Source organism: Labrus mixtus, chromosome 17, assembly GCF_963584025.1.
Source record: "Labrus mixtus chromosome 17, fLabMix1.1, whole genome shotgun sequence".
Taxonomy (NCBI): Eukaryota; Metazoa; Chordata; class Actinopteri; order Labriformes; family Labridae; genus Labrus; species Labrus mixtus.
Window position 1 is genome coordinate 756,957 of NC_083628.1, and position 16,207 is coordinate 773,163.

Genomic DNA, 16,207 nt, shown 5'->3' on the forward strand with positions numbered 1-16,207 from the left:
GTGAAGCCAAAGTGAATGTGACTTAACCTCTCACAAGTGTGAACTGTTTTTTTCTAACAGGTAGGAGCCCTTAAGTATTACCCAATCAACCGCAGCTTTAAGCCAGACTACATCATTGGCTATAGGTGTGACTGTATCCCACCAGACCAGGGTGAGTACACAAACAGTTTGTGTTTTGAGTTTTTTTGTTTATATTTTACAAGGTTTTGAATTATTAATAATTTGAACGTTTTTCGATACCTAATGTATATACTGTACATTTATGTCCCTAGTGAATATATCATCATCGTCATACTTAGGAAATGACAACACTTATATAATAAGTATATTATCTGTGTTTGTTTACGAAATGTAGCTAACTAAGGTCTGTGTCCACTTCGTTCTTAGTGTATAAAACAGGGAATATTTCAGTGCGATTAGAAGCAGATATTTGGTCTTAACGGTGCTTTGATTTCTTTCCTCTCTTTTTGCCTCTTTCTTGGATGCTGTTGGACAAAGTGAGTGTGCACATGTGATTAAAGGCGGTGGCTTAATGTGGTTTCATAGACTTTCCTGAGTCCTGACAGTTGCCTGGTCGACAGAATTTGATTAAAAGTCTGCTGTGATTGGTCCATTTAATCAGTTATATAGCTGAAAGTGTGTCAGTGTGTTTAATATACAAAAAGATTTGGTGAAACTTTAACAGCAATTTATGGTTATAAATATATTTATATTATGACACTTTACTCAATGACCGACAAACTCGTGTTATTTAAGAATGTTTTTGTTCTGATTTTATCTTTAATTTCAGTTTCTGTCACATTACCTATCATTCATTTGTTTCCTTCCTGTTTATTTTTTTCCTCTTCAGCATCTGTTAATGTTTCAGCTCCACTGGCAGACGATAATCTGACTCTGTTGGTAAGTGACCAAAGACAGTAAATATCAGTTACATGAATCTTAGTGAAGGAAAATGACGGTGTTAAACGTATGCTTTGCTCTCTCCAAGCAACAGCCTGTACTGTATTTATGAAGTATTTCACAGAAATCAGTCTTAACTGTGATGCATTTCGTCGTCCTACTATAAGAAGACGATGTTTCCCCAGCTTTCACTTTTTTTGAGAAATGACTCCTACCTGTGCTAATAATTTAAAGAGAATTCCTTACCTGTTAAATGCTAGTAGGAGATAATGCAAGAGTTTTCTCTGTGGCACTGTGTTGTCTTTCTTCTGTTATCTTCTCTCTTTCAACCCATCCTCTCTTCTCCATCCTATGTGTTTTCTCTCCCCATCCCACGTGTCACCCTTCTTCCTCCACCTCCTCCGGTCTCTGTAGTTTAACTTGACGGACATGGGCTGGGGTCAGATGAGTAAGAAAGACTGTGTCAAGTACGGAGGCACGCTGGTGGGGAATGCCTGTAAGTATGTTCCTGACCTGGCCCTCATGTCCTTCATCCTCTTCTTCGGCACCTACTCCATGACGGTTTCTCTCAAGAAGTTCAAGTTCAGCCGCTACTTCCCGACAAAGGTAAGACTTCCAGTGTTTCCCGTCCAGTGGTTTTAATTCTGCAATATGCTATACCGACCTGCAACAAAAGTCAACATGCATGTCAAATGCTAGATTCTTGTATTAAAGGGATATTTACACAGAATCAACTTAAATCATAACACTGAACAAACATCTCTATATTTAGTATTATTAAAGGCTTTATATGTGATTTTTTGATCCAGTAGATGTCGCCCTTGAGCACCAGCATGAAACCAAAACAACTCTCGCTGCATTGTTGTGTTAGCATGCTAATGCTAGCGATCTTTATTCTGCTCGTATCTTCACACTGCATGTAAATTTACCTGAAATGAGCGTGATCTAGAAACACAGTTAAGCAGTGAGTACAGTATGTTATTCTTCTTTTCTCTAGTCCCTCAATTAAACAACTTTTATACACGAGGGGAGGAGTCAGCCGGCCGTCCGGGCGATGTAAACAAAGTGAAGATAGGACTCTGAAAACTCTGAAAACATCACAGACAGTGGGACTCGGGTGTTACACCCATTGTAGACAGTCATGACTCACAGAGTTATTTTCAGAGGAGATACTTGATTTATATTATATTTAAGTGTGAAAAATCACAGATAAAGCCTTTAAAAATATTAGAGTAACTATTTGCAACCACTTATCGTCTGAATATTCTGGAATTCTAGTGTAACAGAAATTTAGATGAATACAGGCAAAATATTAAAATAATTAGCTTTCAATACAACTTGTCTTCAGGGGCAAAGACTAGCTAGGTTAGTTACATCATCATATATATATAACTATATTATTATTAAAGTTACAACAAATAAGTAAGTAAATTAATCTATCAACACATTAACCAAAAAAGTTCAAAAATAGAGACCCATACCTGAGAGGGGGAGTTCCAGCGTCCTTTTCCTTCAATCATGTTTGAAATCTTTGGGAAAAAGGAGGCGCAGTGTTTTCAAATACAGGTCAGGTGACGTGCACATCCACGCCGGGGCCCTCGGGTTACAACACGAACTAACTGCTGGTTTTAGCGTGATTTTATAAACATACCAAGACTAGGAAGCCCATCTTAAACCTGGAGCAAAGACGGGTCTAAATGTCATCGGAATCAGAATCAGAAATACTTTATTAATCCCAGGGGGAAATTTGTTTGCTACAGTTGCTCATAACACCAAAAATCAGTAGGAAGTAAAGATAAGTTCACAATATAACATAAAATAAAAACAGTAATAGTAATGCTAGTTTCTGAGAGATGCAGTTGTCACTTAATGCAGAGTTTCAGGATGTGTAGGTGAAGAATGTGCTTGTGCCCATTCATGTGCCAATAAAAAAAAAAAAAAGAGTCTGCTTCTATTCACCCTGTGCTTTCCCTCTGTGCACTGCCTGTCAGCTCCTGTGTGTCCACTCAGACTGGAAGCTGTTGTTTGCACATACTGAAGTTGTTTCCTCCTGTCTAGACCCTGGCTTGTGTTGTACACACTCTCTGATTTAGGTTAGGGGTCTAAATGAATTATAGAATTCTGGAATAGAAGACAATTAGATGAGGTCCAGAGATTTGTTGGCAGAGATTTAAGGGGCAGCAGGAACAGTTCTGGCTTTGATCGACAACTACAAGGTCCAGAATCAATTAGCATGTACTTTTCTGTTATTTAATTGGCTCATTATTCAAACAGCAAGGTGCCAATGCACAAGCAGCAGCACCTGATTGCATTTTCAACTTGCAGAAACTGACATTAAACAGCAAAGGAGATTACTATCTTATCCTCAGATAAGCTCCTCTGAACTGATTCTGCACACAAACTGGATGCACTTTGGATGTGCACAGGCGACTTCATAATAAAGATCATTAAAACAAACTTTTGGGGCGTTGGATTAGCTCAGCTGGTAGAGCAGGTGACCCATGCACAGAGGCTACAGTCATCAACACACTGGTTCAATTCCCTCGCTCTCTCTTCAGTTTTCATGATCAAAAGGCAGAAAACCTTAAACAATCACCTTTTGAATTGCCTTGTCTGAAAGCTGCAATATGTAGAAACTTGCCTTGCCAAACAACCCTGAGGAATGCCAGCAGCTCCCTGACACCAGTAATACATTGAAGCAAAATGCCACTACATGCTAATCTGGTGTTTATTTTTGTTAATACCTCGCTTATATTTGCTAACTAGTCCTAATAAAAAGTATCTAACAAAAGTATAAAAATCGTCCTGAATAAAAGTGATGCTCAGTTTTATGTGAGTAATGTGCCGTTCTCTTGAATAGGAGGGTTTTTTTCAAAATCTTTTTATTAGTTTTCACAGATGATAAGAAAACATAGTTGGCATAAGAGTTGACATTGTACTGTGGTCATCTTTTGTAAACCCCATTCCTGCCTTCTCCCACCCATCCCAGTTAACCCCGTACCAACCCACCGAGTCAGGAATCCTACTCCCACTCCCAAGGTATCCTGTTTCCACAGTAGCCTACCCAGGAGTCTCATTCACACTCATGCATACTAGGACAAGGAGCAAGAAGAGAGAGGAAATAATAAATTAATAAAGTAAATGAAGGAAAAACGAATAGGAGTTTTTAAAGATTTCAACTCAACACATTAAACCTGCTGAACGTCTTTATGATATACTGAAGCACCAGCTTTGGTTTGATATATACCGGTTGCATCCAGCTTCATCCCTTCCTCCTCCTGATCAAACTGGCTGCCCTTAAACCTCCATATAGGACCGTCCTCCCACATCTTCTCCTCTCCTCCCCTCTCCCTGAATGTGCTCCAGGTCCGTGCCCTCGTAAGTGATTTTGCCATCATCATTTCTATCCTGATCTTCTGTGGACTGGATAGCCTGCTCGCTCTGGAGACCCCCAAACTGCACGTTCCCACTGAGCTCAAGGTTTCCCCCGAAATACAGCACCAAACTTTACCTTCGTCTGTTGCCACTGATTGGATGCATTTCTTTACCCAATGATGTTGTTTTTTTACACACTTCTAATCAGCTGTGGGGTTTGGTGAGGATTTATCAATGTGATGATTTACTTACTGAGTCTACTTTTTATTTTCTTTGTTTTGTTCCTCATGTTCGCATCCTTCTCTTTTTATGTTTGAATGTTTGTCTCCCCTCCTTTTTGTACGATCACACGTCCCTGTTTGTCCTCCTTCTGTCTTGGTGTGTGTGCATGCATGTGTGTATGTGTGTGTGTGTGTGTATGTGTGTGTGTGTGTGTGTGTGTGTGTGTAGCTGAGGAAGCTAATCAGTGATTTTTCCATCTTCATGTCGATCATGTGTTTTGTGGGTCTGGATATGTTGATGGGGTTAGACACACCCAAACTAATCGTTCCTACTGAGTTCAAGGTAACTGATTCTTCACTTCATAATTTCTGTGTTTAGCAAATATTCTTCTAACATAATTTTGCGAGTGCGTCTGCGTTTTTTTGTGTGCTAACAGTGGTGGAAAGTAAACGACCAAAGTTCCCTCCTTCTGGGATCACAGCTCCGTCAAGTCTGAACATCGTGCACATATTTTTAGATTTTCATTTCAACTGTTCTCTTTCGGAGGATAACATTTACTCACCAAGAAATCAGCGAGGGAATCAAACTTTTTGGAAACGTTTTAATGCAGACTTGGAAATTAGACTGAGAAAATGTTGCTAACTTTTATGTACTTGTTTTATTTTAGTTGTTAAACTGATTAAATAAATCTCTTCCACCACTGCATGCGAGCATGTTTCCACTGCACCAATGTTTAAAAAATTAGATTTTTAATACTAATTTTGGCAGTCATCTTCTTGCCTGTATCATAAAGCAGTGTGTGTGTGTGTGTGTGTGTGTGTGTGTGTGTGTGTGTGTGTGTGTGTGTGTGTGTGTGTGTGTGTCTGCTCAGCCTACACGTTCGGATCGAGGCTGGTTGGTGATGCCGTTTGGTAAAAACCCCTGGTGGTGGTATCTGGCCAGCTCGGTCCCTGCTCTCCTGGTCACCATCCTCATCTTCATGGACCAACAGATCAGCGCCGTCATCGTCAACCGCAAGGAGAACAAACTGAAGGTCTGAAACACCCAAACAACAACATCAATAATAATAATAATAATAGCTTTATTTATATAGCACCTTTAAAAACAAATGTTTACAAAGTGCTGTGACAGACAAAGCAAATACAGCAACACGTCAACAGAACAGAGATCAACAGAGAGGGCAAAATTGTAAAAATGCAAATAACAGGAATTCTGCTTGCCGTAATGACGTAATGTTTGGCCTTGAATGATTGTTCCCCCTCCCTGTCGTTCTGACTGCAGAAAGGTTGTGGCTACCACTTGGACCTGTTCTGGGTGGGGGTCCTGATGGCCGTGTGCTCCTTCATGGGTCTGCCCTGGTACGTAGCCGCCACCGTCATCTCCATCGCTCACATCGACTCTCTGAAGATGGAGAGCGAGTCCAGCGCTCCCGGAGAGCAGCCGCAGTTTCTCGGCGTCAGGTAATCATGTAATCCCAGCATGCAGGTGTGATTTCTTTCCAGTTTTTTTGGATTAAAAAGTCACCGTTTCTACGTTTCTAGAGAGCAGAGGTTGACAGGAATTCTGGTTTTTGTCCTGACGGGACTTTCAGTTTTCCTTGCTCCCATTCTCCAGGTAAGATGGTATCATGAAGAGGAATATGTGATGTTGTTTTGTGTTGCTTTTTATGAACATTTATGTTTTAATGAACTGTTATCCTGTTTGAACAGTACATCCCAATGCCAGTCCTGTACGGAGTGTTCCTGTACATGGGCGTGGCCTCACTCAGTGGCATCCAGGTGAGTAAAAGATGATATTCATGTGTCATCAAGGGTCACAGCAACACTCGCTTCATTTCCCCCCCAATTTCAATCAGTGCAAATAAAGATCCATGTCTTAATGTTTCAGTTCTGGGAGCGTATCAAGCTGTATCTGATGCCCGCCAAACACCAGCCAGACTTCTCCTTCCTGCGTCACGTTCCTCTGAGACGGGTCCATCTGTTCACCCTGGTGCAGATCCTCTGTTTGGCTGTGCTCTGGATCCTGAAGTCCACATTCCTGGCCATCATCTTCCCAGTGATGGTGAGGAGTGCATGTGTGTGAACACATTTGTAGAGAGTACTGAACCTTCTGTGACTCTCGCACAACTAACACTGGGTCATGTTGGACAACTATCTTGGAATTTGGCCGGAGAGGTTCAGGAGAGTAAAGCTGCCTTTGTACAGAGCTAATCAGACACACATTCAAAGTCATTTCTCACAAACAGCAGTCTCAGTGAAATGACTTAGCACAAAAGAGGAGTCTTCAGAACAGAGGTGACTTCGTAAAGAGAATGATTTGATTTCATTTATTTTCGTGTCATGCACACAAAGTGCCCAAGACTCATGGGCTTATAAGACACCAAAGAATTCAGTTGCAGTGGTTCACATTTACAAATCACAGCATTACAAAGTTGCCGGGTTCTGTCACAGTTCAGTCTTAAACAATGTGTTATGTCTTTTTTCCCAGGCTATACAAACAAAATCAACTATAACAAAGGTTCCTTTTTTAAAACACAACTCAAGTTTTTCATCGTCTAGCCAAAAGAAATCAACATCATTTGAAGACATTCTTTTAAAAAGAACATCCCTGATGTCAGCGTACATCGGGCAGTAAAACAAAAAGTGAATCTCGTTTTCAGTTTCTCCTAACTCACACAACAAACAAACTCGGTCTTCCTCTGGAAAGGCATTAAACCTGCCGGTCTCTAAAGCTAAAGGCGATGTTCCTGAATCACGCTGCTATTGGACGGATTGATTCTCGTTGGCCAAGTTTCATTAAATGTTTCAGCTGAAGACCACATCCTCTTCTAGTCCTCTACCTTCAGAATCAGAATCAGAAATACTGAATAAAAGTTTCTCACTCCGCAGTTTGCCTCATTAGCTTAACGTGCCAAGGCAGACAAACTAGTGGGGCGTAAATATCCCCCATTGGATTGTCAATATGAACAGGGCTGGTTTGTGATACCTGTTTGTTGACAGTTCATCGTCTCCCTTTCTGTGCAGATTCTCGGTCTGATGGTCGTACGGAAGCTTCTGGATCTGATGTTCTCACAACACGACCTGGCCTGGCTGGACGACATCCTACCTGACAAAGACAAGAAGAAGAAGGAGGATGACAAGAAGAAGAAGAAGAAGGCGGCAGAGCCAGAGAGCGATGAGGAGGTGAGGAAACATCTCAAGCATGAGATTAACAGAGTCTCATCTGTTGCTGTTTGGATTCTCATTTCTTAGTTTTGACTGTTTATTTTAAATGTGTGTCACTCCATCTGTTGTGGTTGAGTCGCTCCAGGGTTTGTGTTCAAAAGACTAATACTGTATGTTTCTCCTCTCTGTCCCACAGTGTTGCTGAAAAGGCACTGTATAACACTTACTACAGTCTTTATGTGTCTCTGTCCTCCTCTTTTCCACAGTGCACTTTAGAAAACTGTCCCAGCATGTTAGAATGTGACGATAACAAATATTCAAGCATTACTAGTCTTATCCTTTTAAAAATCCCCTTTTTGTTCTGCATGCCGACGACTTCCTGTTTGTGTCCCTCAGCCAAACAGCTCCGCCCCCCCTCAAGTGCAGATCTCTATGGAGGCCATAGAGCCCCAAACAGAGCCAGTTCTGGACACTGTTAACCCTCCCACCCAAAACCAAACCTCTGATTGTGAGTACACCGACCTCTCCTCCGCCTCCTGTTGTGCCCAGTTGGATGTTTTGAATTTTTAATACCATTCACTAAATGTTACGTATGAAGTGGCGAAACAGATTTATGTCACTCTCTAGACCACATCACATGTGAATATGAAGGATTGAATCGTTTACGACAGCCGACCCGCTCAGGATTTATGTGCTCGCGCTGTTCGACCCGATAGTCGGGCGCGACCTGAGAGCTCACATTGTACAAGTTAAATCAGGACGGAACATTTTCCAGTTGTCAATAGGAAACTCCCACAGACTGAGCTTGAGGTATTTCAGTTGTCTCATACGTACGGCTCAAAGCGAAATAGGTCATGTCTCGATCGGCACACACTGTACGGGGGGTGGATCAGGGCTCGACATTATAACTGGCCCGGATGAATGATTAACAGAGTCCAGCTGATTGCACGTTCAGCTGGCCCGCTCGGGTCAGTTCAAATACTGCCTGAAAAAAAAAAAGAGACTGTAACACATTCTCAATTTCACAGCACTTTTCTGTCATACCGGTGTTTGTCAGGAATTATTTAAAAAAATAATTAATAACTGCTACAGCATCAACGTAGTGTGCTTGTGTGTCACAGTTGACAGGCAGCCGACGGCTTCACTGCTGGCCCTCCCGCGAGCGTGCTCGCTTCACTCGAATTGTAAACTCGTACACAGATCTTAGAGCAGGTTTTCTCTGATAAAAAACATGTTTAGTAAAACGATTTTAAAACCATCATATCCCGACAAAAGCCGAGTTTAAATCAGCTTTCTAAAGAAAACAATCACCGGAAGAGTGGAGAGCGACAGCAGGACGAAAACAGAAGGGAGAAAAGTTTGATCCACAGTGACAGACAGCTGGAGGAGCTGGAACACGTTAAAGTTAAAGACTAGATCCTGGTAAAGATCAAAGTTATTCACAAAACATGTTAGCCCTTAAGAGAGCTCCTAAAGTATCTAAAGATCTAAAGATGAAGAGTTTCTCACAGAGAAGAAAGAAGGAGAGATTCCAGATCTATCACAGCCTCATATTAATATCAGATGAAGTAGACTCTTACAGTTAGCAGCATGGTGAATAAACATGAGCACATAGATATAAGAAAAATACACAATATGTTTATAATTAGAGCTCAATTAATTAAATAAAAGTTGTAATTGACTTTTGCATCAGAATGGTTCAAGAGTAAATTGGTGACTGTTATTCTTCAAATCAAAAGTAACGTTCCTGGGCCAGTGATCTTTGAAAACCAGCGGCCCGGAGGGCCAGTGGCAAATTTAACATAATGTCAACCCCTGCTGTGTATCTACCATATTAAAGAAGGTGAACGGGTAAAATTGGAGGTCATTGCAACTTCTGAAAATTAAACTAGCTTAATTACATTTCTGTAAAACATCATGCAACAGATTCGTTTTTTGGATAGAATGTTTTAACTCTTTTCTCTTTGTGTCTGTGTTTGTATCCGTGTTGAACTACATGTGTCTACACCGTCATGTGTTCTGTTTGGTGTGCACATGTTGTTGTTGTTGTGTGTCTGTGTTTTTTTCTTTTACAGGAGACCAAGCCGTACTCGACCGTCACATCCGATCAAAACGAATTAAACCGCAGGTACTGTGTGCTGAAACTGCACGTGCCCTACAGGGATCTGATTAGCTCACCTGACACAAACTGGCTGAAGCAACAAACCTGACACCATCAGACAACCACAAACTATTTAGCATCAAAACAAACCGGCTGCATCACTTCTAAGCGTCTGTATGTTGGCTAATGATTTGGGGTATTTTTATTGTTTATATTTTTTTTTAAGTGCATTGCAGAGAGATTACTGTGTACAGTTCAGAGCATGAGGGGCGGGAATGTTTAGAAAATAGAAGTAGTAAAAGTTGAGACCCCTCGCCCCCTTACAGCCCCTCCCCACTCATCCTTCTACCCTTTCCCCAGAATGCTTTGGGAGAAAAAGACAGGAATTATTTTAACAACATGGATTCAGCGAGTTACAATTTTGGTCTACAACTTAAACTCCCCCTTTTTTAAATTGTTAACATTTTGGCAAAGTGGTGTCAATGAAAGACTGCTGAATAAACTTATAAGCAGTCATCAACAATCTCTGATACTGAAGCAAACTTCAAAACAAGTTATGTAGTGACAAGGTGCATTTTTTTGTTTGCTTGATTTCTACGCAGATTAACTTTGGACTTTTAAGTCATGACGGACAAACAGAAAGAAAATATATCCTCAAAATTGTAAGTCACAACAAATGTTAAAATATTACTAAGACAACCTTACATGAATAACTTCCAGTGGATTTTGGAATACCTGCATGTTACTGTCCCATGAACCTGTCCTCAAAGTGTCCTGCAAACTCCTGGTTTGAGGAGGGGGGGGGGGGGGGGGGGGGGGGTGTTCTAGATCTGGTTCTAGATTCCTGCTCTAGATCTTTCCTTTGATGCAGCCCCACTTCCTGTAGTTTTCTGCTGTTTATTGTAATCACTGTAGGCCCTGGCATATCTAGACAGGCTGTTATAATCATGTTGCTCTGCTGCAGATGTGTAATATGACGTGTGTGGATCATCACCTGGAGGGTCTCTCTTACCTGTCAGTGATACAGACAAAAAACATAATTCAGTTGTAAACCTTTGATTAGAAATGGGCAGATTTCATATTTTGGATATATTTAGCTTTGAGTGGTCAAAATATTAAAAGAGAGAAAATCTCTTGGATTGTAAGATTGTGCAGCTTTATTCTGGCACCTGATGTAAATATTTATTATGTGTGAGTTTTTTGTCTGCTATTATTTCTTTTCAGGGAGTTATTTTAAAGATGGCCGGAAGGTCTTTATACTCTGCAAGTATAAATATATATATATATATATATATATATAGAGAGAGAGAGAGAGAGAGAGAGAGAGAGAGAGCGCTGTCTTTCATGCTTTCAAAGTAACAGTTTAGTTGTTTTTTTAACATTATTCCCAGAATTTAAAAAAACCCATCATCATCACAAAACGTCACCGCAGCGTTGTTCTTTAAAATCCGCTCATGTAAATGGAAGACTGTGTTGTAGTTGTTGTTGTTGTTTCATCGCTGCACAAACTGTCCCTGCCTGTAGGAGGCGCTCAAAGAGCAGCATTGTTACACTTATTGCTTTTACTCGAGTACTGTTCTGAAGCACATTTCAAGGTACTTTTTACTCTACTTTCACTTCCGCCCACGTCTTCTTCCCTTCCTGTAAATATTGTAATTTTGATTCGAATACATTTATCTGACAGCTTTACGTACTTTGTAGATTCAGATTATTTGTACAAAGTTGAAGTTATTCTAGATCAGTGGTTCTCAAACTATGGTACGTGTACCACCGGTGGTACGCGGGCTCCCTGTGGTGGTCCGCAAAGAAATCTCCACAATATAAAAAAAACCTGTTCAGCATAAAACAACATTTTTTATTTTTGTCGTACTCTTATCTTATCTGTCTTGTATCTATTGGGTTGTATTTATATCAAATGTGTTTTCCCCTCTAAATTAATCTAGTTTTTGCAACAAACAACTTTAATCTGCTCAATTTTTGCTCGCGCGCGCACAGACATAAACAACAACAGGAGTACACCTCGCGTTTTTAAAAGTTCCACTCGATATTCTGTTATATTTCAGTCCTGAAACAACAGAAAGAGCTGTAGAGCTACATTAACAGATATTCTGTTATTTACTGGAGTTCAGCACACAATCGGCAGCATCAGCTGTACATGAACATTTTTATAACGGAGCCAGGAGAAGCTTCAGTTTTGATGCATGTACGGACAGTCGCTCACCCGATCTCTCTCTGTAGCTCTGAAGCTGATGTGATTCTGCTCTCTTTTGTTGTCTTAACACTCCACAGGAGTCAAGAGGGATTTTTTTTAAAAAGGCAGTTTTGCTATGTTGAACGCAGAGACTTATAATACAGCGGCGCTGTTTGCACGGAGCCTGCGGAGCGCGCGCCTGCACTCTCACGCGCTCTCTCTCTCCCCCGCTCCCTCTCGCTCTCTCGCACGCAGCAATTTTATGAATAAATGAAAAATTAAATAAGAACAGGTCGGGAATATACTTGGGCCCAGGTATCGTGTTTGTGTGGGAAACAGTGGAGACTAAATATTCTCAAACAGGTTGTTGGTATAAAGTTGTCATTTTTATTGTGCTGCACTTTTTTTTTCTTCTTTGGGCCAATGTCAGAGTTGTGTGGAGTTAAGTGCCAGTTCTAGCGCTAACCCTTAGTAGTCCTATAGTGTGGCTGCCAACAGTCAATAATAAAATCCTGCGTAAAATGTGTGTAGAAAATAGGCCTACAGTGTATTTTAACCATAATGGTGATACTTGGAGAGCCAAATATTTTCGGAGGTGGTACGCAGTCTAAAAAGTTTGAGAACCACTGTTCTAGATGATTATAGATGAACTCAGCCAGCAGTATATTACATAGATAATATAAACTTTTCCTCCACCCGAGTGTGTAATTCAGTTGACGTTCATATTTATACATAAAGAGCTGTGACACGTTTATATTATTAAGAAAGGCTCGCTCTACATTATAATACTAATTCGTTTTGTTTATTGACGTTTTTGATGCAGTAATGTTACTGAGCTGCTGAATGCTGAAACATTTTTGCATATTTGTGAGCTCTGTGTGCGTGGGGGAATTCATATGGTCAGATTTTGGTTGTTTCTTTTTAACAGAACAGGTGAATTAGTGGAATGGATTCAGTAAACCAGAGAGCACTGCAGCACCACCTCGCATCTTCTATCACATCACACATTTGTCTCATGGTTGATCCTGCATGGCTACTACAAGTCTGACCTGCCGTGTACCTGCTTACACCTGTCATTACATGACACTGCTGCTGTGTGTCTACATTTAAAAGCCCCTTACATGAACCATCAGATTATACATACAGACCTTGTCTGGACTTCACTCTGTAATCTTGTTTTAAGAAGCAGTGATCTATTATCTTATTACCCATATGACTCACATTCCTCTCTTTCACTCCACATCCTTCCCTACCTGCCCCCCCTGCCCCCCCCTCCATCACCTGCTGCCAGATTGAAAAACTCTGGAAGTTTTAGTAGCTTGTGGAGCAGCGCCATCTAGTGTCATTTATCAGTCAAACAACAGCAGTGCCACGGCTGAGAGTCAAATTAAATCCCTGATTTGTCAACAAACATGTAATGTACAAAACTAATAATGTCTCATATAAACCTACCTTACATCATCAGTTCTCCCACTTTTGTAATTTTACATCTTGAATATGTTTAGTGCACTAAGCTGCTAGTTTATTAAGTACAGCTCTACAGATGCCGTTGTTTTCAACAGTTATATAACAAAACTTTCTTAATCACATGTAGACAAACCAGTTGAACCCGATGAACTGAATACGTCATGTTAGTACATGTGGGTTTTAATGTAGAGTAAAAAGTGTAACCTGGCCGGTTCCACCACTGTTCCCCAGCATCACTCTGCACCTGAAGATCTCCTGCCCCCCCTCGCCTAACCCCTCCCAGACGAGCCTAGCCTCCCGGGACGCTCAGTCACATCTGCCTCCACCGCGCCGGCCCGTGCCCCAGGTCAACATCCAGGTGGAGTCAGACTGCGAGGAGTCTGGCTTCTGCTTCAGACCGCAACGCCGCCACCATCATCACCACCACCACCATCACAACCAGAGCCACTATTTCCCCCGTGCCACACCTCCACCTGTAATACACAGAGACTTTCACCCCAAACTGCATGCTCGCTTCATTGACCAGTGTGCTGAGACCGTTCTGTAGACATAAACAGAAGGTGCAAAGTGTTGCATACTGTTAATAACTCTTAATCTGCACTATATGACAGTTTCTATTCATTTGTACTAAACTGATCTTTTATTTGATATCTGATGTAATCCCTGTGAATTATATAACTAGCCATCCTAAACCTTGTCGAGCTCTCAGGTCGGACCCCTGCAGTGCTCTGAGAAACCAGCTTCATGTAGTGAAGATAACTAGCTGCAAAGAAACAACCAAAATGTGTTAATAATATAACGACTGATAAATGCATGAACCCACTCTCAACCTGTGTCAGTATTGTTGATCATGATTTCCTTTGTGTGCATTTAAAGAAAGGTAGAGAGAGTGAAAGTGATACACTTCACCTCGACATCAGCGTGAATGAGGGAAACCTCGAGATTTTTCAGGCTTTGATGAAGGTTTGAAATGAAATGAAACGTCATGATTTATGTGCACAATGGATGTGAAGCCCTGACAGTGTAATAAAACAGCATTTAAAGTTTGTTTTTGTGTTAGTTTGTTTATATCCAGACTGGATCAATCCTCACTCTGTGCTGAATATAACAACTCAACGGGTTGAATTAAATGTGAATGAAAAAACTAAAATATACAAAACATTTTCTTTAACTGAAAGTAAAATAAAATGAGTAACAGAAGTTACTGTTGATACAGAATCAGACGGCAAATCTGACCTGAGACAAGATCAGCTCATACAGGTACACTACCTGAGACATGATCAGCTCATACAGGTACACTACCTGAGACATGATCAGCTCATACAGGTACACTATCTGAGACATGATCAGCTCATACAGGTACACTACCTGAAACATGATCAGCTCATACAGGTACACTACCTGAGACATGATCAGCTCATACAGGTACACTACCTGAAACATGATCAGCTCATACAGGTACACTATCTGAGACATGATCAGCTCATACAGGTACACTATCTGAGACATGATCAGCTCATACAGGTACACTACCTGAGACATGATCAGCTCATACAGGTACACTACCTGAAACATGATCAGCTCCATGCAGGTACACTACCTGAGACATGATCAGCTCATACAGGTACACTATCTGAGACATGATCAGCTCATACAGGTACACTACCTGAGACATGATCAGCTCATACAGGTACACTACCTGAAACATGATCAGCTCATACAGGTACACTACCTGAGACATGATCAGCTCATACAGGTACACTACCTGAAACATGATCAGCTCATACAGGTACACTACCTGAAACATGATCAGCTCATACAGGTACACTACCTGAAACATGATCAGCTCATACAGGTACACTACCTGAAACATGATCAGCTCATACAGGTACACTACCTGAGACATGATCAGCTCATACAGGTACACTACCTGAAACATGATCAGCTCCATGCAGGTACACTACCTGAAACATGATCAGCTCATACAGGTACACTACCTGAAACATGATCAGCTCATACAGGTACACTACCTGAAACATGATCAGCTCATACAGGTACACTACCTGAGACATGATCAGCTCATACAGGTACACTACCTGAGACATGATCAGCTCATACAGGTACACTACCTGAGACATGATCAGCTCATACAGGTACACTACCTGAAACATGATCAGCTCCATGCAGGTACACTACCTGAAACATGATCAGCTCCATGACAACATCACTTGGACTTTTCACATCCTGATGTATCCCTCCTCCTCAGCCAGGATTTCTGAATCATTTTAATTAACATTTTAAGCTGACAGTTTTTTTTACTTTATTCAACATCTCAAACAACAGACTCTAATTTCACTAGAGTCATGATCACATTCATTTCTTTAATCATGCAAATAAAGGTTCATACAGCAGAGTAGCTGCTCTGTGGTAACCATGGACACCAACGGTAGAATAGAACGTTTGGGTTGCTTAGCAACAGGCTAGTTTCAGTTAAATTGTTGAACTAGTTGAGTAGATGGAGTTAAAAACTAATGTATTGTTGATTTTTTTCAACTTTTTAAACACTATTTTCTGTTCTTATAACAGTTGAATAACGTCATATCACAGTCGAGATGTTGTGTTGCTGTGATTATCTTCAGATCGCTGAAAGCCTCTCACCTCGGTGCTATAACTGAAACATGGAAGAATAGTGTGCTAGTAGCGAGTTACACAGCAGATAATTAAAGTATCTTACATTCTGCTCAGGTTCAGTGAACTTACAGCTTTAACGTAGCTCGGTAATAAAGC

General features: G+C 40.9%; 1 protein-coding gene across 7 annotated transcripts in view; it reads left to right on the forward strand.

Annotated features, from left to right (window-relative positions):
* slc4a5b (solute carrier family 4 member 5b) overlaps window positions 1-14,466 on the forward strand; it is a 32,619-nt gene extending 18,153 nt beyond the window's left edge. For 3 of the 7 annotated variants that reach the window (XM_061061188.1, XM_061061191.1, XM_061061192.1), the window contains 12 exons: window positions 61-151; window positions 851-900; window positions 1,315-1,506; window positions 4,726-4,839; window positions 5,369-5,530; window positions 5,779-5,957; window positions 6,039-6,111; window positions 6,207-6,275; window positions 6,385-6,558; window positions 7,521-7,679; window positions 9,737-9,789; window positions 13,652-14,466. In XM_061061188.1, coding sequence (XP_060917171.1) covers window positions 61-151; window positions 851-900; window positions 1,315-1,506; window positions 4,726-4,839; window positions 5,369-5,530; window positions 5,779-5,957; window positions 6,039-6,111; window positions 6,207-6,275; window positions 6,385-6,558; window positions 7,521-7,679; window positions 9,737-9,789; window positions 13,652-13,967 — 1,632 coding nt within the window. In that variant the 3' untranslated portion in view covers window positions 13,968-14,466. Of the gene's footprint in view, window positions 1-60; window positions 152-850; window positions 901-1,314; window positions 1,507-4,266; window positions 4,381-4,725; window positions 4,840-5,368; window positions 5,531-5,778; window positions 5,958-6,038; window positions 6,112-6,206; window positions 6,276-6,384; window positions 6,559-7,520; window positions 7,680-7,857; window positions 8,051-9,736; window positions 9,790-10,364; window positions 10,425-13,651 lie in introns of those variants that run through there. The other 4 variants (XM_061061193.1, XM_061061189.1, XM_061061190.1 and 1 more) reach the window with 4 other exon arrangements.
* Window positions 14,467-16,207: the final 1,741 nt, after the last annotated feature.